The following is a 26,800-nucleotide window of genomic DNA, read 5'->3' as shown; positions in this document are numbered from 1 at the left end:
ACAAACTCACTGGCGCGAATTAATACAAGGCATTTCATACAAAATAAAAAATTACGTCGTCTTCGAGGACATTAACCGTTTAAGGTTGGTCCTCTTAGACGGCAGCCAAGAGTACAGTTTATGGGCTCCTGACTGCGTACGGTACGTACTGCAAGGCGAAGAGTACACTCACAGTACGTAGCTATGGTAAAGTCAACGGTCGATGGAAGTTCGACGTTGAAAGAAAGGCGGAGGCTAATCCATTGTGTGATTAGTCGTCCTCATGGGCTTCTAGGTATTGGTCTGCTACGTCGGACCTCATTTTTTCCGACATGAAATCGATCGATATCGTAATCAAGGCTCCTCCTGCGAACGCTGCGACGTAAGGTAACATCATATATTAGACCATTCTTTTCGTATTGCAAGGTAATGGTCTAAAGGCTTGGGACCTTCGTACAGGCAACACCAAATATGTTGACCGCTGCGTTGACAACCACATTTATCGCAGATGCCGTCCCAGTGTTCTCGGTTCTCCCATCTTACTCCTTCGTAGTCGTCAAAGCATACGAAATCTTGGTCTATTTCTTTTTTACGCAGCACTAAAGCCCGGCTGGTTTCAAGGGGGCAACATCGCTCTGCTAAATCGCCGTGGGTTTCACAGACGACTTCTTCGAGGTGGTAACGTCGGCAGCGGTATTTATGCCAGTTCTCTTCAAAGAGGGGTTCATCGCATCGGTGGCAATGGCCTTTAAGGCAGACTCTATGCTCGCGGTGATATCGTAGGGCCTGTACGGTGGACAATTCCTTACCGCAGTCGCCACAAACAGTGCTGATGGTCTTTTGACAGACTTTCTTGGAAAGATGGTATTGCAGTCGCTGCTTGCTACTAAAAGCTCTATCACATTGCACGCACTTCATTATATATACCTCATTTTTTATTGTTAAATTGTTAAATGTCAGCAAGAGACAATTACGTAGATCTTATTTTTTTTTATTGTTAAATTGTTAAAATACGGTAAGAGACGAATGTAGATTTCATTCTTTGTAGGAACTTAACGATGAAAGATATAGACCATTCTTTGACATCATCTGTGCAGCATTTAACAAATAACAATAAAAAATGAGGACTATCCTTCAATGTCATCTTTGCAGCATTTAACAAAATAACAATAAAAAATGAGGTCTATGCTAATTCCTTTGGTGGAAATCAGTAAGACCTTCTTTACGACCTTTTCATCGAGCATCTTCTAAAGTCCTTTGTGCTTTAGTATCCGCAGGACACCAATGTCCAACGAAGTCTCCTTCAGAGAATACCTTATTACAGTGACGGCAGCTGTGTTTCTTACGAGGCTTTGGCGTTGGAGGGGTAGCGACTATGCAGTCATCGGATGGTTCAGTAGGTACTTTAGGCGTAATGCAGTCAGCGGCTAATTCAGATGTAATGCAGTCCATATATATATAATCACAGAGGGTATCGCATGAAATCCTTAAGGGAATCCCTAGTCCAGCCTATCATCGTCCAGAGTGCAGCAAGCCTTTCTGTGCGCTTCAGACTACACATTTCGTCGTACAATTCCTGCACGCGCTCTTTTAACCGATTTATTTCCTCTCTTTGCAGATCTATGGTGTCTTTTTTATCTTTTGCGTCGGCTATGATTCTTTGCATTGCTTCCACTGGTTCCATCTATATATATGAACCCAGATCACATACCTTGTAACAGCTCTGATAGTAGGACCCACCAGCTGTGGAAAGACACAATTTGTCGTGGAGCAGCTATTAGGACCCTTTAGATACCGCTTCGACTACATCGTGCTATTATGTCCCACCTACAGGAATAATGTTACCTGGGAAGGCATAGGAGTGAAAGACGACGACTTCTTTGTGGACATCTTAGACCCCAACGAGTTATCCAGCCATCTTAAGTTCTGGCACAAGCAATTCCCTAAAGATACACAGACTTTATTCATATTGGATGACATTGCCTGTGGGGATGACGTAAAAAAGCGCACCTCCGAATTGGTGAAGCTTGCTTTCAGCGGTAGGCATGACAATATCAGCGTTTGGTTACTCTCGCAGCAGCTTACCAGCGTCTCTAAACCCTTTAGGGAAAACATAGGCTCCCTGGTCGTATTTTATACTCCGAGCAAGTCAGACCTGGAAACCATCTTAAGCGACTACGGCGGTGAGATAAGCAAGGAACAGTTGCATGAATACATGCGGCATCTAAAGACGCACCAACATTCCAAGATGATCTTCTCTTTGAGGTTTCCTTATGACGTTAATGTATATGGAGATTGAGCAGTTGATAGATGAAGTCCCCACGCAGTTAAGTGAACAACTCAACATCCTTGTGTCTTCTGGGAAGTGTAAAGAAATGATAGGTAAGGAACTTACCCATGAGCAGGTTAATAAGCTGTCAGAAGAGGAGGTTAAGAAGTTCCATAAGAGATACGAGGCCGCCCTTGCAAGTAAGACCACGGACGCCGTCGCAGACTCCGCTATCCGACTTGCCACCTAAACTGCTTGGACTTGCGCTGCCTATAGACGACGTGGAGCAACTACGGAAGGACATAAGCGATGACTATGTCATCGCCCAAGAACTTAAGATAACCTGCGGGTGGTTGTCTTTGAAGTGCGGTAAGTTAATGGCAGTCGCCTCTGCGGCACTTCACGTAGCTCAGCATGTCGACTTGAAGGAGGTACTAGGTTCCTTTGGAACATCTTGGAAGGACTTCAAGAAGGACAGAGACGTTGAAAAGGTCTTCCAGGCGGCACTTGCTGATGATCAAGTCGCCTCAAGTACTTAGTCAAGTCATTCGCGGGAATTACCCAGACCGCCTCAAGTACCTAGTTAAGTCATCCTTAAGTACTTAGTCAAGTCGTCTTAAGTTACTTATCAATTCCTTCAAGTCCTTAGATATAAATGAGTGAAGCTGAATCGAAGGTAGAGCAGCCCCAAGAGGAGCAACGAATCACCAAGGCTAAATCTCCAGGCAGAGTTGCTGCCGGAAAGAAGCTCGCGGAGATGAACAGGAAGAACAAAGCAAAGAAAGAAGAAAAGGTGGAGGAAGAGGAATCCTTCATTAATCCTGGGTACGTCATTGGCGCGTTAGGAGTCGCTATAGCAGCAGGCAGCCTTTACTTACAATGGCGGGCAGCAAAGCCAAAAGTAAAGTTGGAGCCAGCGCATTACGCACCTGTGGAGGTTAGAAAAAGCAATATCCCTGAAATGGAGTAATAACCTTCTCGCTTTGTAATATAATGTCGACCGCGTTGTTGAAAACTGTTGAAGAAGCAGCTATCATTACTTCTATTGTTGCGGGTATTGGTTGGGTAGGTAAGAAAGTGCTCAAAGAAGACTTTACTGAAGACCCAAGCAAGAGCTTCGCTAATTTTGCTAAGATGACCGCTGCCGTTGGCGGGGCTATCATGGTAAAGGATTATCTACGGAAGGAAAAGTACCTACCTAATGTATAATGGTTAGCTTAGTCGCAGGTGGAGTCATTGCAGCTTTAGCATTTACAGGAGCTAATTATGGCGGTCAATATTTGGATAGATTAGTCAGAGGCGACAAAAGCGGTGCCGCCGAAAGAAAGAGACACGACTTAGCGCTGGAGAAATATCAAAGGGACGTTGCAGCTTGGAATGAAAAAAGACAAGCTTACAGGGATTGGTTGGATAAGAACTACCAAGACAAAATGCAGGCAGACAAGAACTTCGAAAACACAGACTACGCCTTCAAACTTTATGCGCAAGCACACCCCGACTTTAGAATGAAAAAGCCTCAGTTCAAGAATTACTACCAGCCTTCTAAGAAACAAAAAGACAATGAATTGGTCTTTGTAGGAGTCGCAGGGCTGGCCGGAGGCGTGGCTTTGGCGTATCTAATATAATGATCGTCTTTTTGGAAAGCGACAAGAATGACTTTACCACGTATTTGAATCCTCCCATCAAAGCCTGTAAGGTTCGGTTGGTTAGTTGCTCTTTGTATAATTCTTGGTATAATTTAATTAATGGCTTTGTCATCGGAACTTCCGGCACCAAACCAAAAATACCAGATTCCCATTACACCCCAATAACACTGGCTAAGGAGCTAGCGAAGCATGGATACACTCTTACCACAGGATTGCCCCATGAAATGACATTCAAGAAAAATAATGGGAGCGCCAATCTAAAGGACAGTTCATTGGTAGAACTCCTGGGCCTTACTAGTACCACGATAAATAGCGGCAGTACATATGACGTGAAATGGAAAGTCGCATCCTCTTACGAAGTCTATTGCGATTTAGTTCATAGTTACAACAATGGAGAAAAGTCTTCTCTTATGTCCAAGTTTCTGCCCAAAGGTAATCCATTTGACCCAGTAGAATACACTCCCATTTCTTTGAGCTATGACTTGTCTCATTTGGTAGAAAGCATAAACATCACCATCAAAGTGGACGGAAAGACGGTGGATTTTAACGGACGTAAGATCAATCTTGTTTTGGAATTCATATAATGGGCCGCGTAGAGGACAAACTCAAAAGGATTTACTATGGGCCCGAAGGCTATTGGAGAGGAGCGTCGGCCATCAAGAAACTCGCGACCGCGGCCAGGGCATCAGAAGAAACGGCTAAGAACTGGTTGAAGAAACAAACCCTCTGGCAGGTCTATCTTCCCGTGCCCAAGTACATTCCCAGACCCAGCTTTACCGTAAATGCCCCCAATGAAGTTCATCAGGCGGATTTGCTTTTCTTACCGCACGATAAGGTGCGAAGAAAGACCTATAGATACGCTTTGACCGTAGTGGATATCGCAAGCAGATATAAGGACGCCGAACCCATAACCAGCAAGGATTCTGGGGAAGTCGCAGAAGCCCTAGGTAGGATTTATAAGCGCGCCTTGAAATGGCCCAAGCTGCTGCAAGTGGATGCGGGGACAGAGTTTATGGGTGTGGTTACTAAGACCCTGAAAGACCACAGCACTAAAATTAGAAGAGCTAAAGCAGAGTACCACAGGGGCCAGAGCATCGTCGAAAGATTTAATAAAACCTTGGCCGAGCGTCTCTTTGGGTACCAGTATTGGAAAGAGCTGGAAGATCCGTCCAAACGCAACAGGGAATGGACTCAGAGGCTCCCCCAGGTCGTCGCGGCTTTGAACAACGAGGCGGCCAGGGCTACGGGAATGAAACCCAGGGATGCCATAAAAAAGAAACACGTGGAACACAAGTCCTTCATCAGAAGTTCGAGGGCGGTCTTCCCCCAGGAAAAAAGATTAGGCGATGTCACGGTTCGATATCTCTATGAGCCGGGTGAATTAGAAGGAGGATCCAAAAGAGCTACGGATCCTAATTGGTCTTTGGAAACTTATCAGATCCGAAGTGCGATAGCTAAGAAGGGCCAGCCCATCTTGTATTATCTTCATGATGGTCCCACGCGTGGGTTCGTCAAAGAAGAACTGCTTATCGTGTGATGTCCGAATGCTATCGTATGCACTCCGTCATCACACATCCATCGCTTACCGTCAAATGCAGACAGTGACACCTTCTCCTGCGTGACGTTATGTATCTGATGACCATAGCTGCGCAGGCTGTTCATCTTATGCCGCTGTTCCTTGCGTGTTCGTAATACGTTGAGGTAGGACTCGTGCGTAATGTCCTTCTTAACCACATACTTTTTTACGCCTTTAGCTTTCTTTTCTACGCCGTCTAACTTTAGCACGCTGTACATCTTTGGTTTCAGACCCACGTACTCTACTATGGGTTTTCCTAACATTTCGTCTTTCATCTTCCCAATTACCTTCTTATTCTTCGCAGAGTAAAGGAAGTGCTCCTTCGGGTAACCGCTGGTGTCGTACTCGTCTATGTCGGGGAGGCAGTCTTTGTAAACGTCTTCCGTTTGCACTTCTAGAATTAGGGAGTCGGTGTCTGTGTACAGGAGGCGACAGCGGTCTCCGTACTTTGGCTTAAGCTTATCGTAGTAGAACTCGTACATAAGCAGCTTCGATAGATCCAGCACCGTAAAGCCTGTGTAAACGGGCTTGTTTAGTAAGAGGTTTGCCCTTTTCATGTGAATCACGTAGAAGTTCAGCATTTCTACGTATCTAACGAAGCCTGGCTGTGACACGTATGCTTCTGCTTCCTCTTTGGTGCTGACTATTTTTACGCTTACGCGCTTGCGGATGTTCTCCATTGTCTTTCCGAATACGCTGTTGTTCATCAGTTTGAAGAGGTTTTTCTCGAAGTCATTTTTCGCTGCGGTACGCTTTTGCGTGTTAAAGTCAATGTAGGGGCGCATCCAGGGTTCCTGTGTGAATTTTAGGACTCTGTGGATCTTCTCTACGCGCATTCCGTGTCGCACGTAGAACTGCAGGTTGCGGTAATGTACCACATACTTCTTCTTATCCATCAGGTTCATAGTTAGTTTCCTGTACGGTTTGTAACCAGGGCACATTTGCTTTTGCAGCGGACTTAGCTGCTTAAATGGTATCTCTATCGCTTCTGGTGCTAAGGGGAACTCATTGTGTTCGTCGTGCAGGCGCTCTGGGTACTCCAGATCCACTTCTAAAACGTAACCCTTGTCTTCCTCCTTTCCTACCTGCATGTAGAAGTCTATCGGCTTCACTGGATCCCATTCGAAGTCTCTCACAGGTAGGTACTGTGACATTGCCCAACCATAAAGGTTATTCGCATCCAGGTAGTAAATGTATGTGGTTGGTTTCTCTGGGTCGTGCTCTACTAAGGGGTTGTTTGCGCGGGCGTAACGTCGGCTGGGTCCGCATACGCCGCCACGAATACCGTCTTCCATAAAGCGGTACATGTCGTACTCCGTTAGGAGATCCAACTGCGCATTTGTCTTCTTTAACAAAGCACTCCAGCTGAGCCCAGGAGCCGTGTAGAAATTAGCGGGATCCAATCCGTAATATTCTATAGCCATCTTTCTGAAGCTTTGGAAAACGTCTGCAAGCAGCACTACGTCAGACCTTAGGTAGATGTCGTGGTAGTCCCCCATGTTCTCACAGGAGTACTTTTCCCACACGTCTAACGCATGCTGGTACTCCTCATCCTTTATGCCGGACTCGTTTAGGGTGCTGTAGAAGCGATCTTTGGGTGGTAGGGACTCTTTGAATCGATCCCAGGAATCCATGTATTCGTATGGGTAGACTCCTTTCCTTTCCGCGCCATATTGACTGGAAATGGGAAAGTTGGTGTTATACTTTACGAGGTTTGCTAAGGAGTCCGCCATAAACTGCTGCGAATCTAAGAACTTTAGCTTACCCACAGTTACGGACATGTAGCGCTCTTTGTTGTTGGGTATGCATTTGACGTCGGAGCCGTCTGTTCCTTGTAGTAGCAAATGGGAGTCGTAACCGCGGAGGTTGTGAAAGAACACCGGAATCTCCATGTCTGGATTTACTTTGAAGTTTATATTGCATTTCCAATGAGCCGCTCCTCTGTATTTACCCGTGATGTGGCAGTGATCCCTAACCTTATCCACATAGAAATCCTCAACAAATGCTTTGTGGCAGTGAATGCAGTGCGTGGAGGGCTTTCCCGGCTTCTCACCTTTCTTAGCATACTTCCCGCATTTAAAATGAGCTTCTCCTAGATACTTTCCATCTTCATCCCACGCTTTCTTGGCTCGTCTTCCAAACTGAAGAAGCGTATGTTGACAAATGTGGCATTTTTTTGCCTTGTTAAAAGCCTCCTGGTTCTCTTTGGTAAATTCCATCTTCTTTGGACGTCTTAATTGTTCTCTAATCTCCCCCTCCTCTTCTCGCAATGCTTCTAGAAACTCATTAGCTGCGTTCTTACCTCGGTAAATCACAGGAGGGTTTGCTTTACCGTCTGATCTGACTACTATGTAACCAAAGGAGCAGATCTCGTGTAATCCCACCTTATTCGTGGCACCACGTTTCTGCTCTTCCTTAGTTATCAACGCTTCGAAGTCTGCATATATCACGTAAGGCACTTGCATCTGCTTTTGATGGTCTGCGTATGAAAGCTCTTTGTTGGTGGGTATCTGGATCCGTTGCGCCACTTCTTCGACTCCGCGGCAGATCTCATCGTGTTTCTTTAGGGCATTTAAGGATGTAAATGACAGCAAGCAGCAGTCACAGAAGTACTTTTTGCCTTTGTGCTTAGTATGTCTGTAGAATAGTCTGCTAATGTGTTTAACCCATGAGTAGTGTCCGCCGTGGTAGAATAAATGTACGCGCTCTCCTTTACTTTTTGACAGAACTAACGGTACTATCGTCTGCTCTCTGACTCCGTAAACGTTAATTGCTAGATCGTTTATTTCCTCAAATATGGGGATGTCTATCAACTGCATGGGAAATTCCACACCATCCCACTCTAAATCATCTGTGGGATACTTACTTGTCCTACAGGGATCCTTCTCTGCTGGATACAGTGCAGACCTGATTGCCCACATAAAGCATCGATTGTCTTCATTCTTCACGTTTACAATAGCCTTCTTCCTTTCTACCCACGTTGGTAGCGGTACGTAACTCCCCCCTCGTATGGGTACGTACCTGGCCATACTTATCTCTATTCCTTCAACCTCCTCTACTGTCCAACCCGATCCTTCTTTCGTGTAGTTAGACAGCGACTCCATTATTGCTTCTAAGGCTTCACTGAGTGACCTATCCAGATTCGTGGATTCTAATATCACTAACGACTTTGATCGCAACATTGCTGTCGTCATTACCTCGTCTTTTGACAAACTTACTTCTACCATTATGCTCGCTTTCAGGGCTCCTAATTCTTCTATACCTTTTCGGAGAGTCCTTTTAACCTTCCTTTCTGACTGACGCCAAAACTGTCTAACGTCAATCTCACCGTTACCGGGTATTGACACCGTGCTGAAGTTGCTTTGGGATTCCATCTATATAATAGGAAATATTTTATACCTAATACCAAGCACTTTTTAAGTCGTCGTAGTCGTACTCACAGTCCTGACAATGCCAAAACAATTTAACCTTAGTCTCAAACTTCTTACCACATCCACAATTATAACTGCTCACACACTTCGTCTTCATTTTCAAATGCTTTTTCAAATCCGCTTCTTTCTTAAAAGTTCTCTTACATTCTTCGCACTCCATATATAGACTAACATATTTGCGCTGTTGCCCTCAACCACACTTGGAGTGGGTTGTTTCCGTAGGTGGATTTTTGACACGGGTCTTGCCCGTGTTGAGATTGCGCTGGAACCCCCATTCCCTATACTACTTTCCTTAGAGTAACATTTCTTCGTTGAATGGTTGCACACGAGAAGACACAAGAATATAGATACAATTCAAACAAAGAATCTTATTGTCAAGAAAATGACACGTAATCTGAAATGGGTAAACATTTCTCCCAAAGTAAAGAGGTTTATTAAATATTCCTTTCTAGCTGCACATTGTAATGGTTTACCACTGGGTTTAGAAGACAAACGAATAGCTGATTGACAGTTATCAGCCTCATCAGTAGTTAACGCTTATAACCTCCCAAAATACGTCAGTCTCAAATAGTCTTATTCTCAAGAGAATGGAACATGATCTGAAATGGGAAAACATTACGCCCAAAAGAAAATAATTTGTTTGAATCAGTGAAGAATATCCACTCAGTTGAGAGAACTTTGCCTTTTTTTGTGACAAAAATAGATGATTATAACCTGTAAGGGAAAAATTGTTTATTTTCTTTCTTTTTTCTTCTTCTTTTTTTATTTATTTATTTATTTAAAAAAAAATTTTTTTTGTCAACAGAGTCAAGGCGACACTACCTACATTGGTGGAGGGATTTTCCTTCTCGTCTTTATTGCCATCGGGGCTTTCGTCTTTGCTAATTTGGTGGTAGCTGTGGTGGTCACAAACCTGGTGAGGAATTCTGTTGGACCTCTACAGATTTTACATAATTTCATATCTTATGCGTAAACCCTAGGGTGTTTAGATATTCCTTAGTGATGTGATACATACGTTGTTATGTTCAGGAATTTGCCATGGTCGCTGTTAAAAACGAAGGGAAAGAAAGAGAAGCCGATGACCTCAAAAGTAAACTAGAAGCCGAAAGTAAGTTATGTTATTAAATCGTACAACTTGCCGTCATTTGAGACAAACAAGGCTTTAGTGAACGTCAATCCACGTGTCTATAGAATGTCATGGAAACGCCTTAATTGACGTCCACCAAAACCTACTTGGTTGCGACGACAAATTGTACCATTTCGTGTGCGTTATTGGGAAGTGCTGTAAATATCAATAGACGTTGTTATGACAACTGCGCATTTGATGATAGTGATGATAGTGGTGATAGTGATGATCGTGTTGATAATGATAGTGATGATAATCATGATATTGATGATAGTGATAATAGTGATGACAATATGATAGTGATAGTGATGATAGTGATAATGATGATAGTGATGATAGTGATAATGATGATGATAGTGATGATCGTGATGATAATGATAATGATGATAGTGATGATAGTGATGATAATAATGATAGTGATGATAGTGATAATAATGATGATAGTGATAATAATGATGATATTGATGATAGTGATGATAGTGATGATAGTGATGATAGTGATAATAATGATGATAGTGATAATAATGATGATAGTGATGATCGTGATGATAATGATAGTGGTGATAATGATGATAGTGATGATAGTGATGATAGTAATGATAGTGATGATAGTGATGATATTGATGATAGTGATGATATTGATAATTGTGATGATGATGATAGTGATAGTGATGATAGTGATACTAATGATGATGATGATAATGATGATAATGATGATAGTGATGATTGTGATGTTAAAGATGGTATTGATGATATTGATAATGTAAAGGGCGCTGCTCATGAGGAAGTTCCGAACTGGAATGATACAAATTAAAGATTATTTCGTGCCGTCAATAGTTCATCTTCGGTTCGTCGTTCTAACACTGTCTATTTTACCTTGCAGATGACTTGGTAAACATTGTCAGCCCTGACGATATTCCTGCCTGTATTTTTAATAAGCAGATGCCTTACCAAGTTCCTGTAAGTATTATTGATTTCACTACTCTATGATGATAACGATGATGGGTTGATGGAATGGGATGATGACGATGAGTGATGATGACAATGATAAAGACTATGATAATGATGATGACGATGACTGATGATGATGGTAACGATGCCGGACTGATGATGATGACGACGATGACCAATGATGAAGATGATGACGATGATTGATGATGACGATGATTGATGTTGATGATGATAACGATGATAATGGTGATAACGGTGACTGATGATGATGATGGTGATGATGATGATAACGATGATCACAATGATAATGATGATAACGATGAGGATAAAGGTAAATATGATGATGATGATAACAATTTTGTAACTAAAACCTTTTTTGTATAATTTTCTATTAGTTTTGCCAGTTGTATTCAATTTTTTTGTTTCACGTCACAGGAGTTCAAAAATCTACCAATTGATCAGCTTGAAAATTACTTCACCGTAATCTTTGCCCTGGAAAACAATCTCACAGAATATAAGAAAATAAAGGCTGAAATTGTTGAGGTAACTTTAACGTTCTAAATCATTGTTTGTTGCGGAAGATTATTTTGATGCAGGTTAAAAGACATTCTTCTTCTTTTACATCCATTGAAGCAAGAAAGAGCTCAGTACATAATCCCAATTTAATTTCAAACAACGTTGTCGGTCTGAATACTGCTATGGGCAATATTTATTATTATCTACAAATATTTATATAATTTAATAAAAATGCTAATACTATTATACATATGAAATACCTTTCATATTATTATCGACTAAAGATAATATTTTTTCTTCATTATGTTGGTTTTATTAAGCCCCGTTTACACTGGCGATTTTTGCGGCGATTTTTGCTGCGATCTTTGTTGCAATTTTTGTTGCAATTTTCGGAAATACGAAATCTTTTGTCTTATCCTTCAAAAGAGACATTTGTCTAGGAAAATCTTGGTATCCTGAAAAAAACTTTACAAGTAAATTCTTTACCATTATTTATTATGGACAAAATCGCAAAAAAATCGCAGCAAAAATCGCTGCAAAAATCGCTAGTGTAAACGGGGCTTTATATTCGCCATTCCGGACCAAACATTCGTGCAAATGGCTTATATTCACTTTCGCGACATTTAAGTGCAATATTGGAATATAAATTGATTTCACTCATGCTGTATGTGAGTTGCATGAACGCTTCGATGAACGCTTCACCCTTGAAGCAAAATTTCCATCGGACTAAGTCCCAGAATGCAACGCACGGTCCATTAGTTACCAGTTTCCTGCTCAACTCCGATACAGCCAATAATCTTATAGCTTTATTTGATAATAAACAAATTATCGTTGACTCTTGTGTGTAGCTTATTCAGAGCATACATGAATCCAACCTATATTTCAGTATTGCACAATATTGCGTCAGTACTGATGCAATATTTTTCTGTATGGGTTGCAGATATTTTCAGAGGTGTCTGAACTTCAAGAGAAAGCAAAGAAAGAAGGAATACTAAAAGAAGGAGGAGATAGTCACAACTTACCAAGTCAGGGACAGTTGGTGAGTAACTACGCAAAACACACTGACGATAACAAACCGTTCTCATGTAGGTTTTGGTGGACGTCAATCAAGGCGTTTCCATGACATTGCATAGGCATGTGCTCTAAAAAAACTTGTGTTTTCCGATGAGGTCATGGAACACTTCGACTGACGTTGAAAGGCGATCTAAAGCACAAATAAATAAAAAAGATAGAATTATTACTGTCTATGGCAAGCATCGGTCTATTACACTTTTTACAATAGTGCAGTTTTCGTATGATTGTGAAAAATTCACTGCACGAACACGGTCGTGACAGCAAGTGATACGCCAGACCAATCACATTGCACGAGAACTTACTCTCCATCCAATCAAATACCCGGAACACGGCATCAACCCGGCGCGGACACGGTCACGCCAAACTCACGACACTATAAGAACAATCACATTGCAGGTGAAAAAAATCATCCAATTAAAATTTTTGAAAGCATCACGGTCACGGCACGTCACTCTTACGGCACTGAGCTTTTCAGTCATACGAAAACTGCTCTAACATACACTGAAATTTTTGTCGCGCTGTTTGATTATTTTTTATCATGAATAGAAGGACAGACAGATAAGCTGACGTCAACGCGCGCGCTCTTAAGCTTTCCTTTGATTGCTTCGATCACTAAAACGAGAAGTTTTTATCGGAATTGCCCTATTTCACTATGACGTCACATCAAAACAATCTATTGTTTAAACGCAAAGGATCATGGTCGTCGGAGGGGGTCAAATCAACGCAAATTCAACGAAAATTGTTCTTAAACCCGTATCAATGCACGAAGAGAAGTAGAATAGCCAGCAAATGCTCAGAATATTTTTAAGTACATATCAACACATATTATATCTGAAAACCAGGCCATTTTAGATTAAACTGTTTCGCTAGGAGCAAATTTTGTTGAATTTTCTATTGGATTTGGCGATTCTATCCCCCACATATACAAGCAGTGACGTCATAGGGAAATAGGGCAATTAACATCGGGTTTTTTTATATTTCTGTCCTCTTATTGACGATAAATTTCTTCATCACGTTGTCAAAGGATCCACTCTACTTTGACAATGCGATGAAGCAAATTATCGTCAATTATAAGAGGACAGATACATAAAAAACTGATGGTTTGTTAAATGGAATATGTACTTTACGGAATAGATAATAAATTCATTACTTCCGTAGCCGATGGGTGGTGATGTGATCTCCAACCTGATGGAAATGGAGAGTGGACGTGTTTTTGACTCACATAAAGATACCTTATCTACCATGTTGAAGGAAGGTGCAAAACGCGTGAAACATGGATCAAGAAGATCTTCCCAACGATCTACTGGATTACCAACAACACCTTTCAGTGGCATGTAATGTAGAACCCGTGTTGAAACAACCACTGTATTTATTTGATAGTGTAAATGTCTTTTGATATTTTGCACTTTGATGTTAAGAAATGTCAGTTGTTTAAGTCATTTTGAATATTTATCAACCAATAACGTGTTTGATGTTGTCACAAGGCTTAACAGAGTCTAGTTTACCGTTAAATGTTTTGGCAATTATAAAAAGTCGTATTTCCATCCCACAGTAATTGACTTGCTAGATCAGTTTTCGTATAACTGAGTACCGCTCACGGCATGAACACGGTCGTGACACGGCAAAGGGATACCCCAGACCAATCCCATTGCACGAGAACGTACTATCCATCCAATCAAATACCCGGAGCACTGTATAAACACGGACACGGTCACGCCAAACTCACGACACTATCACTATCACATTGCGCGAGAAAAAATAGCATTTAAATTCTGGGAAACATCACGGTCACAGTACGCTTACAGCACTGAGCTTTTCACAGTCATGTGAAAATAGAACTATGTGATTGCGAATAAAAAGAACATAGTCTTCTTGTTGAGTTCAGTACAATTTGAACAGTACAATTTGAATCCACATTTTTTTTCCAAGCTCATTGCACATTGTTAAGTTGTTACTTTACGTTTCGACATGCTTTCGAAATCTCTCCATTTAAGAGATACCAATGATCATTTTCAAACTTTGTCGAAGATCTCTTGGCATAGAAAATGAACATACACCTAGAAATAGATCAGAATAGATCAAAATATCGAATAACACGGGTAACAAACGAATGAATCAAAATATCGAATAAAACGGGTCAAAACCGAATAGATCAAAATATCGAATAACACGGGTAACAAACGAATGAATCAAAATATCGAATAAAACGGGTCAAAATCGAATGGATTGAAATATCGAATAAAACGGGTCAAAATCGAATGGATTGAAATATCGAATAAAACGGGTCAAAATCGAATGAATTGAAATATCGAATAAAATGGGTCAAAATCGAATGAATCAAAATATCGAATAAAACGGGTCAAAATCGAATGGATCAATATATCGAATAAAACGGGTCAAAATCGAATGAATCAAAATATCGAATAAAACGGGTCAAAATCGAATGAATCAAAATATCGAATAAAACGGGTCAAAATCGAATGAATCAAAATATCGAATAAAACGGGTCAAAATCGAATGAATCAAAATATCGAATAAAACGGGTCAAAATCGAATGGATCAAGATATCGAATAAAACGGGTCAAAATCGAATGGATGAAAATATCAAATAAAATGGGTCAAAATCGAATAAATCAAAATATCGAATAAAACGGGTCAAAATCGAATGAATCAAAATATCGAATAAAACGGGTCAAAATCGAATGAATCAAAATATCGAATAAAACGGGTCAAAATCGAATGGATCAAAATATCGAATAAAACGGGTCAAAATCGAATGGATTGAAATATCGAATAAAACGGGTGAAAATCGAATGAATCAAAATATCGAATAAAACGGGTCAAAATCGAATGAATCAAAATATCGAATAAAACGGGTCAAAATCGAATAGATTGAAATATCGAATAAAACGGGTCAAAATCGAATGAATCAAAATATCGAATAAAACGGGTCAAAATCGAATGGATGAAAATATCAAACAAAATGGGTCAAAATCGAATGAATCAAAATATCGAATAAAACGGGTCAAAATCGAATTGATGAAAATATCGAATAAAACGGGTCAAAATCGAATGGATCAAGATATCGAATAAAACGGGTCAAAATCGAATGGATGAAAATATCGAATAAAACGGGTCAAAATCGAATGAATCAAAATATCGAATAAAACGGGTCAAAATCGAATGAATCAAGATATCGAATAAAACGGGTCAAAATCGAATGAATCAAAATATCGAATAAAACGGGTCAAAATCGAATGAATCAAAATATCGAATAAAACGGGTCAAAATCGAATGGATCAAGATATCGAATAAAACGGGTCAAAATCGAATGGATGAAAATATCAAATAAAATGGGTCAAAATCGAATGGATCAAGATATCGAATAAAATGGGTCAAAATCGAATGGATGAAAATATCGAATAAAACGGGTCAAAATCGAATGAATCAAAATATCGAATAAAACGGGTCAAAATCGAATGAATCAAAATATCGAATAAAACGGGTCAAAATCGAATGAATCAAAATATCGAATAAAACGGGTCAAAATCGAATAGATTGAAATATCGAATAAAACGGGTCAAAATCGAATGAATCAAAATATCGAATAAAACGGGTCAAAATCGAATGGATGAAAATATCAAACAAAACGGGTCAAAATCGAATGAATCAAAATATCGAATAAAACGGGTCAAAATCGAATGAATCAAGATATCGAATAAAACGGGTCAAAATCGAATGGATCAAGATATCGAATAAAACGGGTCAAAATCGAATGGATGAAAATATCGAATAAAACGGGTCAAAATCGAATGAATCAAAATATCGAATAAAACGGGTCAAAATCGAATGAATCAAGATATCGAATAAAACGGGTCAAAATCGAATGAATCAAGATATCGAATAAAACGGGTCAAAATCGAATGAATCAAAATATCGAATAAAACGGGTCAAAATCGAATGGATCAAGATATCGAATAAAACGGGTCAAAATCGAATGCATGAAAATATCAAATAAAATGGGTCAAAATCGAATAAATCAAAATATCGAATAAAACGGGTCAAAATCGAATGAATCAAAATATCGAATAAAACGGGTCAAAATCGAATGAATCAAAATGTCGAATAAAATGGGTCAAAATCGAATGGATCAAAATATCGAATAAAACGGGTCAAAATCGAATGGATTGAAATATCGAATAAAACGGGTGAAAATCGAATGAATCAAAATATCGAATAAAACGGGTCAAAATCGAATGAATCAAAATATCGAATAAAACCGGTCAAAATCGAATAGATTGAAATATCGAATAAAACGGGTCAAAATCGAATGAATCAAAATATCGAATAAAACGGGTCAAAATCGAATGGATGAAAATATCAAACAAAATGGGTCAAAATCGAATGAATCAAAATATCGAATAAAACGGGTCAAAATCGAATGAATCAAAATATCGAATAAAACGGCTCAAAATCGAGTGGATGAAAATATCGAATAAAACGGGTCAAAATCTAGGGTTCGTGCTACTCATTAAACTCCTTTAATTTAATTCAAGTTTTCAAGGGAACTTGAAAAGCTCTTGAATTTTATGATGTTAGCGAAACTCCTTGAAAACTGGGATTTTGCTTTGATCATTACTTGCATGGTTCTGAAATAGATCTAGTCAGAAAGATCGGAAAATCTGAAAGTCGGCCATTTGCAACCACCGTGTAAAACCTTGGCATAGTCAGCTGAACATACTCCTTGAAAATTCATTTTAGGGTCCTTGTGTACTCCTTGAATAGTCTTGAATTTTAAGTCGTTACCTCGGCACGAACCCTGTTAGTTGTAAACACATGTGCTTTATAAGCGCCTTTTTTTATTTGGTAGCCTTGAAATCCATAATTTTGAGAGGAAAAGTGACACACCAGTTTTTGTCGATTCTGATTGGCTAACACTCTTTTATCAGATCAGCTGGTGTGATAACCCCCCCAAAAAATTGATGTCATTTGAATCCTACTACCAGAATCCCTTGCACACTTTCTTTTGTTCAGTTAATTAGCACCAATTGTCTTACTATTCTCATGAGGGAATACAAATTCGAATAAGAAAGAAAATTCGCAAAGAATCTTGGTAGTGGGAGTCAAATGACGCCATCATGCAAACATCCTTTTGTTACTTCTTATAGAGCATGTGCACGTTACGTCATAACTACCAGCTTCTCTTGTTGGATAACCAAGATGGCGGCTGTTTAATTGTTGTTTATATCTCAAGGGAGTTTAAATCACTTGGCTGCACACATTTATAGCGAGAAAACTCAAACTGTCAACACTTCCAGTTTTTGTCACTTTTTTAAAATCCTTAAAATGTATATTTAATGATTATTTTATATATAATCCTTTAGTCAATCGATTGGACATTAGATTTGTTTTGATGACTTGGTGTATTTGAACTCTTTGCTGCACTCCTAGAGGGTTCGAAACAATAGAAAATAATAATAATAATAAATAAATAAATAGATAATCGATTCAAAGCTCGAATTCTGATTGGATTATTTCATATAGGGAATACTTTAAGCCAATCAGTATTCGAGTTTTGAATCGGTCATTACTTGGAATTTGGAGTCTATTATTCTTCTAATTATTTATTTATTCTTATTTATCTAACTTTGCCTCGAGTTCAAAATACGAAGGAAATAAATTATATAAGTATAAATACCTGTTCTGAGACTCAGAATGAATAATAAACAGGGCCGTAACCGGGGGTGAGCACAGGGTACACGTGCACCCCCCCTCCCCCCCCCCCCCCCCCCCCCCCCATAAAAGCTTAGGTCCGCTCATCTACGTGCATCTCCTTTTGCTTTAAAATTGCATGTAAATGTATTTTGATGAAATGAAGACCACTTTCCAGCTGCATATTGTAGCATTTTTGAGAATCACTCACCCATTATTTATTCCCTTTTTTGGTTCTGCTCTTTTTATTTTTTATTTATTTGGTACTGCAAATCGTAACCTTTGCACCTCCCCTGCAGGATCCCTGGTTACGCCATTGATAAATTCCAATACTCGACTAACAGAACTATTAGTGTGCCCAGGGGGTAAGATTTAGCCGTTTTGTCATCAATATTTATTTGAATAACAATACAGAACAGGTGTTCGATCTTGGTTTGCTTTAAAAACATCATTGACCTCTAAACGCACTCAGTTTATACTATGAATACCAGACGAGAAAGTATCTTTACTTTCTTTGCTATTCCTCTTTTTACTCTGTTGTTACCATTTTGCGTGTGCCTTTACCGTGAAGAACATGAGAGAGGAGCTTTGTTCGTCAGCTTTGAAAGTGGGTATTTTATTTATTTTAGAAGCTTCTCCGTTATTTTTCACCATAATTTCTTCTCTCGTAGCCTGTACTTTTCTATTATAGAAATTCGCATTCAAATTTATCGATACCCTGGAACAACCTCTTGGCTGATGTAAGTCAGGGTACGGCTAACTCATCACAGATTGAACCCTGGAACAACCTCTGAGCTGATCTAAGTCAGGGCATGGCTAACTCACAGATCAAACCCTGAAACAATCTTTGGGCTGATCTAAGTCAGGGCATGGCTAACTCACAGATTATACCCTGAAACAACCTCTGGGCTGATCAAAGTCATTGGCATGAGTGTCCAACTTGCATTTATTTTAAAACACACGTCTTTTACCTATACTTACTGAAGAAAAAAGTATTGGAAGAATAAAATCAACAATCGATCGATGCACTTTTAAAGTGCCTATCACCAATTATCACCTATCACAGCATTAGCATATAGCATGGAAAAACCTTCATAACTTCAAGATGCCGCACTTTTTTCGGGTTATTCAAAATCTTACCCCATGTAGAATCAATACTGAGAATATTGTCAGAAGGGTGATAGGCACTTTAATGTTTGGATTTTGGTGTATTTGTTTCTAACCTTGATAAGCTAGCACGAATTTTTTCTTATGAGTTACATTTTGAACACCTGTCGTTGTCTTTGAGTATCCCCTTTCCACGATCAGCAATATTCTAATTAAGGGTTTTTTTGGCGATTCTTAGGCCCCGTCCACACTATGCCGGATAAATTTGAATCCGAATTTTTATTAATTCGGTTCCATTTCGAAAATTCGTTTTCGGTGAAGAATTGTGCCGGATTCGCCTGGACTAGTGTAGACGGTAGGCCTAACCCAATAAATAAAAATTCGGATTCAAATTTATCCGGCATAATGTGGTCGGGGCCTTAGTAGACTCTGCAGGGAACTTGATTATTGAAACAACAATGTCATTCAAATAATTGGAACGACTTAATCGGTAAAACTTATCTACTGCTGAGCTGTTGTTAAAAAGCGAAATCCAAAAATTGACATTATAAAGACATAAACAAAACGAACCAATAGAGCAGCGCACTGATTCTAAAAATAGCTTAAAGATTCGGACAAACATTGCATTCTGTTTAACCGCTACGAGGATTATACGAACCGATTTTATTATTTTTACTTAAAGTTACAATAATAACCCATGTAAACTAAGATCAACTGCGATCGGCTGTGAAAATTATCTGCTGAAAGTAAACTTGTAAGTTTGTTTGTCCGAATTTCGCCATTGTCTTCGTTTTTATGACGTTATTATGCACACGAAATAATAAATGCAGAACAAACTGCGTGGCAAAATATAAGCAATCAGGCACACATATTAAATGAAATGCAAACAAATGCAGCATAGCATATTGCAATGTTGGTTGAGTATTTCAACTTGTTTTAGATTCATCTTTAACTGGATTCACCATCACGTCCATCCTAGTCAAGGGCTCCATTGACTGTGTTCAAAAATGCTTGGAACATCCACACTGTGCTTCAGTCAACTTCCAAAAAGATGGCTCTCCTGATCACTCGTGTGAGCTATGTAGCAGGAATGATCCAACTAGGTTAACGTATAAATCCGGGTACACTCACATGACGTCACCACATGAGGTATATTTAACAATTAGTCCACGAGCGCGAATAGGCTATCGGCTAAACAGTCAATTCAAAAAATGTTGTCGTCGACCAACTCAAGCCTACGCGACTGGACCGAAAGGAACTCTGGGTAGCAATAATTGAAGCCGAGTTGACTCCATAATTTTATCTGACTAGTTATGCCTGGTTTACAGCACGAACCTTCGTAGGTGAGGCGGGAAGTGTTGAAGGAAACGTTTTTTTAATGCCTTCATATTTTCGAAATTGTGAACTGAATCATAACTACTTGGTTTTTCTTTCCCTAAACCCAAAGACATGCATTTGGTGGATTGCTTCTCGCCATTATTATCTTATAACTAGCGCGGGGAACAATTAATTCAGAACGAATATTTAACCGCTTCAATGATTTTTACCCATATTCCTTTAGATCCAGTCGCGTAGGCTTGAGCCGGTCGACGACAACGTTTTTTGAATTGACTGTATATACTCTTAGGCCATGAGAGGGAGAGGTATTTTAGTCAAATGCATGCAACTAGTCGGTTACATATATAGGTGCAAGCAAGTTTTGAATTGAAGTTAAATCTAATATTTTGGTTTTCAAAGCTGGCACTTTTCGCTACTAGTAGGATATAAACATTATAGCCTAGCAGTAGCTAATCCAATCAGCACGCAGCATTTATGATAGAGCACTAGTTGGATTTGACTAAAACCATGATATATATGTATATTAGTGAATAATATAAAATAGTACTCATATGACCTGCAAGGGGGACAGTGAAAAATCCAAGAATCCCCTTTTGCCCCTCAAAATTACCTGTTCCCATACTCTTCGCGCCTCTTGGCACCTAACCCTAACCCAAAAAATTACTTGTCCAATATCAAAGCGCTATTGTTACAGCCATTCTCAGTCACACGCGCCTTTTAGCGAATGCTTCCGTCACGATGAAGAAGGTGTAGGTGGACGTCAATCACAAGGCTGTTCCATAAATCAATAATAATCAAAACTTACATTGCTATATGTTTTTCCAGGCAAAAATTACATGCTTCAATAATTCACCATGCAAAAATGGTGGGACTTGCCTTGTGGACTCCAGTGTACCAGTTGGATATCGCTGTACTTGTACTGTGTTTAACACTGGCCTGAAGTGTGAAAACTGGACAGGTGAATATGAAGACTGCCACTCGGTAGCTCCAATCTAAATAATACTTTAAACTGATGGGTTGAATGAATGTTTTGATATTCGGGCAGCCATGATTTGTAAAGGAAATATGACCTCTGCTCGGTTCAGTATACTTCTTTTCATGATCAAAGTTATCCGGCTGTTTTCTCTACTTTTTCTTTATTTTTTGTGTTTTTGTTTTGCTCGTGGAGGCTTTTTAGTGTTGGCCTTGTTGTGGGTATGTTATTGTCGTTCAAGTTGTTTGTTTTTTATTTTATTTTACTTTACTTTTTCTCTTTTAAAGTGAAGTCATTAAACCCATGAAATAGATGTTAGACTAATACACTTTAGTAGCCCCTAACTCCATTGTTTTCTTTTGTGTCTATTTGACTATCACACGTTGACTAGTAATTTTTATTTCACGGGTTAAATGCCTTCACTCTAACATTCCATCTATTTTATTGCTCTTTATTCACTTTTAAATTAGATATACCTTTAAGCTTGGGCGTACCTTTATACCACGTGTCATTCCCTAGAGTATCATTTCTCTGTTTAACTGTTGTGCATGAGAAGACACATGAATATGAATATAACTTAAGCAAAGAATCTTACTCAAGAAAATGACACGTAATCTGAAATGGGTAAACATTTCTCCCAAAGTAAAGAGGTTTATTGAATATTCCTTTCTAGCTGCACATTGTAATGGTTTACCACTGGGTTTAGAAGACAAACGAATAGCTGATTCACAGTTATCAGCCTCATCAGTAGTTAACAATTATCACCACCCAAAATACGCCCGTCTCAACGCATTACCAGGATCTGATCGTGCAGGGTCCTGGAGAGGGGCTTCCAGAAATGGGGAATATTTTCAAGTTGATCTTCTGACCACCAAAATGATAACCAAATTTGCAACTCAAGGACGACCGCGAGACAAATACAATCGCAACCAATGGATTTCTAAGTTCAGTTTGACTTACAGTGTTGATGGAAGTACCTGGGTGAGCTATCGTGGAGACGGTCAGTCTACAAAAGTAAGTGTTATATTCTTTGTAAAACGAATTAACCATAATTCTTTACCACTGTTTTCATTGCTACGGGCTGCTCGAGACACAAAAGCCACGACAGGATAATCAGCAGTGAATAGATTACCGTCAATCAAGTAAATCGTTAGAGTAAATAAAGGTACATGAGAACGATTTTCCTGATTCATTGACGCTAGTCTATTGAGCATTCACCTGTTTTATTTTGCCTCGATCAGCGAGTAGGAGTGGCAATATGAAGATTTTTATGGTGTACGTTTGTTTGTAGATCTTTAATGGGAATTCAGACAAAGATACCATCGTGTCACACTCTCTTGGTGTTGATGTCCCAATAGTGGCTCGATACATCAGAATTGTAGTGCAAGCATTCGTAGAGAGTCCTTCTCTAAGAGCGGAGCTGTATGGCTGCAACATTTGAAAATGTAATAGAGATGTATTCATTTTGGGGTAAAATTGTGCCATATCAGTCCACGTGTCCTCCCTTGCGATGGCCATAAAGGTTTTGTTATGCGAGACGATTTTTCGCGCAACATGCAAGCTGGACATGAAGAGCTGGCTTCATTGGCAACAATTTTGTGAGTTTTCGAAGCTCTGCTCGTTCAAAAACCTGCAACATGTTGCCGTAACAAAATATCATTAAGAATTGTAACACCGCGCCATGTTTCACTAGGCCAACTTTTAACGCAACATTGTCGCGCGAGAATTGGCCGTTGCAAATCGTCTCGTGTATGAAATGAAAAAAAAACTCTTTAAGGCGCGATTACACGGAGCAAGTTTTCTCTGCAACTTGTCTTGCAACGGCGTTGTGACACAAGTTGCATGGAGCATTGCAGCGTGTAACCTACAGTGCAATTTGAAAAAATGTTGCGAGACAATTTGCAACAATTGTTTCACGCGTCTCCGTTCCACAGTGTAAACACTCGTGTAACTTGAGCCGCAACGCTGTTGCGAGACAAGTTGCTGAGAAAATTGCTCCTAGTAAACCTCCTTTACCATGGCCGTATTTTTTCCATTATCTGCCCAGGTGTTCTCCTGTTTTAGTTGTATCTATATTCGTGTGTTTTCTCATGCGCAACCGTTAAATAAAGAAATAATACTTTGGAGAATGACACTTGATCCGAAATGCGAAAACATTAATTACTCCCAATGTAAAGAGATCTATTTATAGTTGTTTTCAAACTAGAGATTTCCCAAAATTTGCGTCGCAATTTTACTTTGAACCTTCACATTTGAAGTGCCTTTGACACCTAACCCAATATTTTCAGTATTGATTCTACATGAAATGAATAGTTGAATGGTAAGATATTTTTACATGATTTGAGTGATGCATCTTGGAGATATCAAGGTGTATACTTCCAATATGTTAACAAGTGTGATGCCATATGAAGCATTATTAAAAATACAAAACCTTTATTTCTGGGTCAGTAATACTTCCTTTAAAACATCATCAATGTCAATCACCAAGTGCTTTACAACTGCACACAGCACGCGCGCGTGCGTTTTCACAGATTTTTCGAGTCATTATCAAGTCAAAAATGTTTGACTTGACAATAAGCCTGAAGCGAGATGACGTTTTACCTCGTCTCTAGACCATAATCCTTTTCACATTGCTTTTGTTCTTTAATTATGACTATTGTATTCTCTTAGGAATCAAAAATTTTAACATGAAAGAATTTAAAAAACTATTATGGTATAGAGTCGTGGGTAAAACGTCATCTCGCTTCAGGCTTATTGTGCAACGTTGTGCAACGTCAAAACGTCGTCACACTTTTAACATGTTTTTATCGTTCAATTTTATCATAAAAAAGTTATCAAGACATCAAAAAAACATTTTGATTGATAAGTATCGTTTATAAAACTTTCCACGTTAAATAATATTTCTTATTAAACTTACTTATTGTTTATGAAAAATGAATTAAACCGCAACTTCTCTGTTCTATTTCTGTTTCTCTTCCTTGACAGCTGATTTTTTTAGGCCACAGGCTGGTTAAGACTTGAAGCTACACATTCAATTCATGAAAACATTAATTTCACTTCTGTGAATGATTTCCTCTTAAGGAAGCTCGAAACGGGAATTCTTGAGCGCGCGCGCTCTATAAATTTTTAATATTCAAACTGAAAAAAATCAAAAACTCTGTGGTAAAATTTCTTCAAATTTTGCATATGGCTTTAGTTTATGTTTTCGAAAACTTAAGGAAAAATTTAAAAAATTCTGTAAGAGGGAACTATTCGAAACAAATTTTATCGATTTTTACGAAATTCCTATTACAAATTTTTTTTTTTCTTTTTTTGCCAAAAAGAAGATTACGGTACAAACTGACGTCATTTTTTTCAACTTCATTGTGATCTTTGGTTTATGGTCTTTGGCTTTCCGGGTCTACTTGCTGTCATATTATAGCCATAATAACTTTTTTTAATTCATAATTGTAAGTGTATGTGAAGGCACAAAACACTTTCCAACCTCCTTAAGCGAGGCTAAACCTGTACAAATGAGATTTTAATAAAGCGAGATGACAGGAGTATTTGAATTAATGATAAATGAATAATGTATAGATATAGATAAATAACAAATAACCGATTAATACTATTCATCCGGTGAAAGCTAATTGGAATTTAGAAGTTGAGTTTTGCGGAGGAGGGAAAACCAGAGAACCTGAAGAAAGACCCTCGAAGCACAGAAGGGAACCAGCAATTAACTCTACCCACATACGACAGCGAATATTTACTGAATGATAAAGGAAAATATATAACTACTTCATAATGGTATTGCACACTTATACATTGCACTTGTAGCCTCTTGAAGAACAGAGCCTTTTGTTTGCGCTTAGGGGTACACTTGTAGGACAGATGTGGGAAGATAAGAACCGATACCAGAACATCTCGAAGAAAATTAAATTAGTACACACTTATTCAAAGTGAGGACAAGAACTTCTCTTATCTTGAAATGCAAAGTTATAGAATTTTCGAGAATTATATACGACAATGGAACTAAGTAGATAGACATCTTTGTTATTTATATAAATTTATATCTTACTTTGATCAGCCCAGATATCGTTTCATGCAGGGATCGATCTGTGAATTAGTCGTGCCCTGATTTAATTAACCCAGAGATTGTTTCAGGGTTCCATCTGAGTTAGCCATGCCCAGACTTTGTTCAGCCCAGAGGTTGTTTCAGTGTTCAGTCTGTGAGTTAGCCATGCCCTGACTTAGATCAGCCCAGAGGTTGTTCCAGGGTTCAATCTGAGTTAGCCGTGTCTTGAGCTAGATCATTCCAGAGGTTGTTTCAGGGTTCAATCTGTGAGTTAGCCGTGCCTTGACCTAGATCATTCCAGAGGTTGTTCCAGGGTTCAATCTGTGAGTTAGCCGTGCCTTGACCTAGATCATTCCAGAGGTTGTTTCAGGGTTTTGACAAAACTGAATGTTTTTCTGCCGCCCTTCTTTTGTCACACTTGTCCTTAAGTATTAACTAGTGTGTTCTTCACTTAAATTGATATTGTGGATGTCATTATAACGAGATCAAGATCAATTGAAAAAGTTAGTTGTGTCTAAAATTAAGTCTTTCATGTGACAGGAATGTTCTCAACCGTCTGGCCTGCTTGGCCAATAATATTTTAAATTGAAGTAGTTGTATCACGTCCGAGATTCTTGAAAGAAGCAGCTGGTATGAAAGAAAAACATTCTATTTCTCGCAAGAAAACGCTTCAGGAAAATGAATTTCTGTGTTATAGGCATGGTCACTACTCAGACATATCATTTTGATTTTGTAATCCCTTTAATTGGGCTCAATTTGGTCACTGGCATATCGGCTACAATTCTCAATGCTCTTGTCATTTTGACTATCTGGAAAACGCCTCCTCTACAAACGCCCTCGAGGATTCTTCTGTCTAGTCTTGCGCTCACGGATCTCTTAGCTGGTGCTGTGGTACAGCCAGTATTTATCGCTTACTGCATCTCCGCTTTAATGAACTGGTGTCAAGCTTTCGTGTTTATTCATGCCCTTGTCGTTAGATTGGGATATAGCCTTACTGCAATATCAATGACAACCTTGGCTGCTATTGCTCTCGACCGGTTTTTGGCCA

At 39.2% G+C, this 26,800-nt stretch overlaps 2 protein-coding genes across 2 annotated transcripts; both read left to right on the top strand.

Moving 5' to 3' along the window:
* Positions 1–1,117: 1,117 nt before the first annotated feature.
* LOC148905726 (cation channel sperm-associated protein 4-like) lies at positions 1,118–20,417 on the top strand. The gene is made up of 8 exons (XM_089039975.1): positions 1,118–1,375; positions 9,707–9,817; positions 9,931–10,009; positions 10,911–10,987; positions 11,414–11,521; positions 12,435–12,533; positions 13,727–13,902; positions 20,328–20,417. Exons 1-8 carry the CDS (start codon positions 1,355–1,357, stop codon positions 20,380–20,382), a joined length of 726 nt encoding a protein of 241 aa, XP_088896101.1. The 5' UTR covers positions 1,118–1,354; the 3' UTR covers positions 20,383–20,417.
* Positions 20,413–24,134, top strand: LOC148905725 (lactadherin-like). Its single transcript, XM_089039978.1, has 4 exons — positions 20,413–20,536; positions 21,551–21,683; positions 22,372–22,712; positions 22,990–24,134. Exons 1-4 carry the CDS (start codon positions 20,519–20,521, stop codon positions 23,137–23,139), a joined length of 642 nt encoding a protein of 213 aa, XP_088896104.1. The 5' UTR covers positions 20,413–20,518; the 3' UTR covers positions 23,140–24,134.
* Positions 24,135–26,800: the final 2,666 nt, after the last annotated feature.

This window comes from Actinia tenebrosa, unplaced genomic scaffold (genome assembly GCF_029948245.1).
Source record: "Actinia tenebrosa isolate PJP-AT-01 unplaced genomic scaffold, QUT_ActTen_1.0 PGA_scaffold7__59_contigs__length_16204524, whole genome shotgun sequence".
Taxonomy (NCBI): Eukaryota; Metazoa; Cnidaria; class Anthozoa; order Actiniaria; family Actiniidae; genus Actinia; species Actinia tenebrosa.
This window is presented reverse-complemented; position numbering and strand designations above follow the sequence as displayed.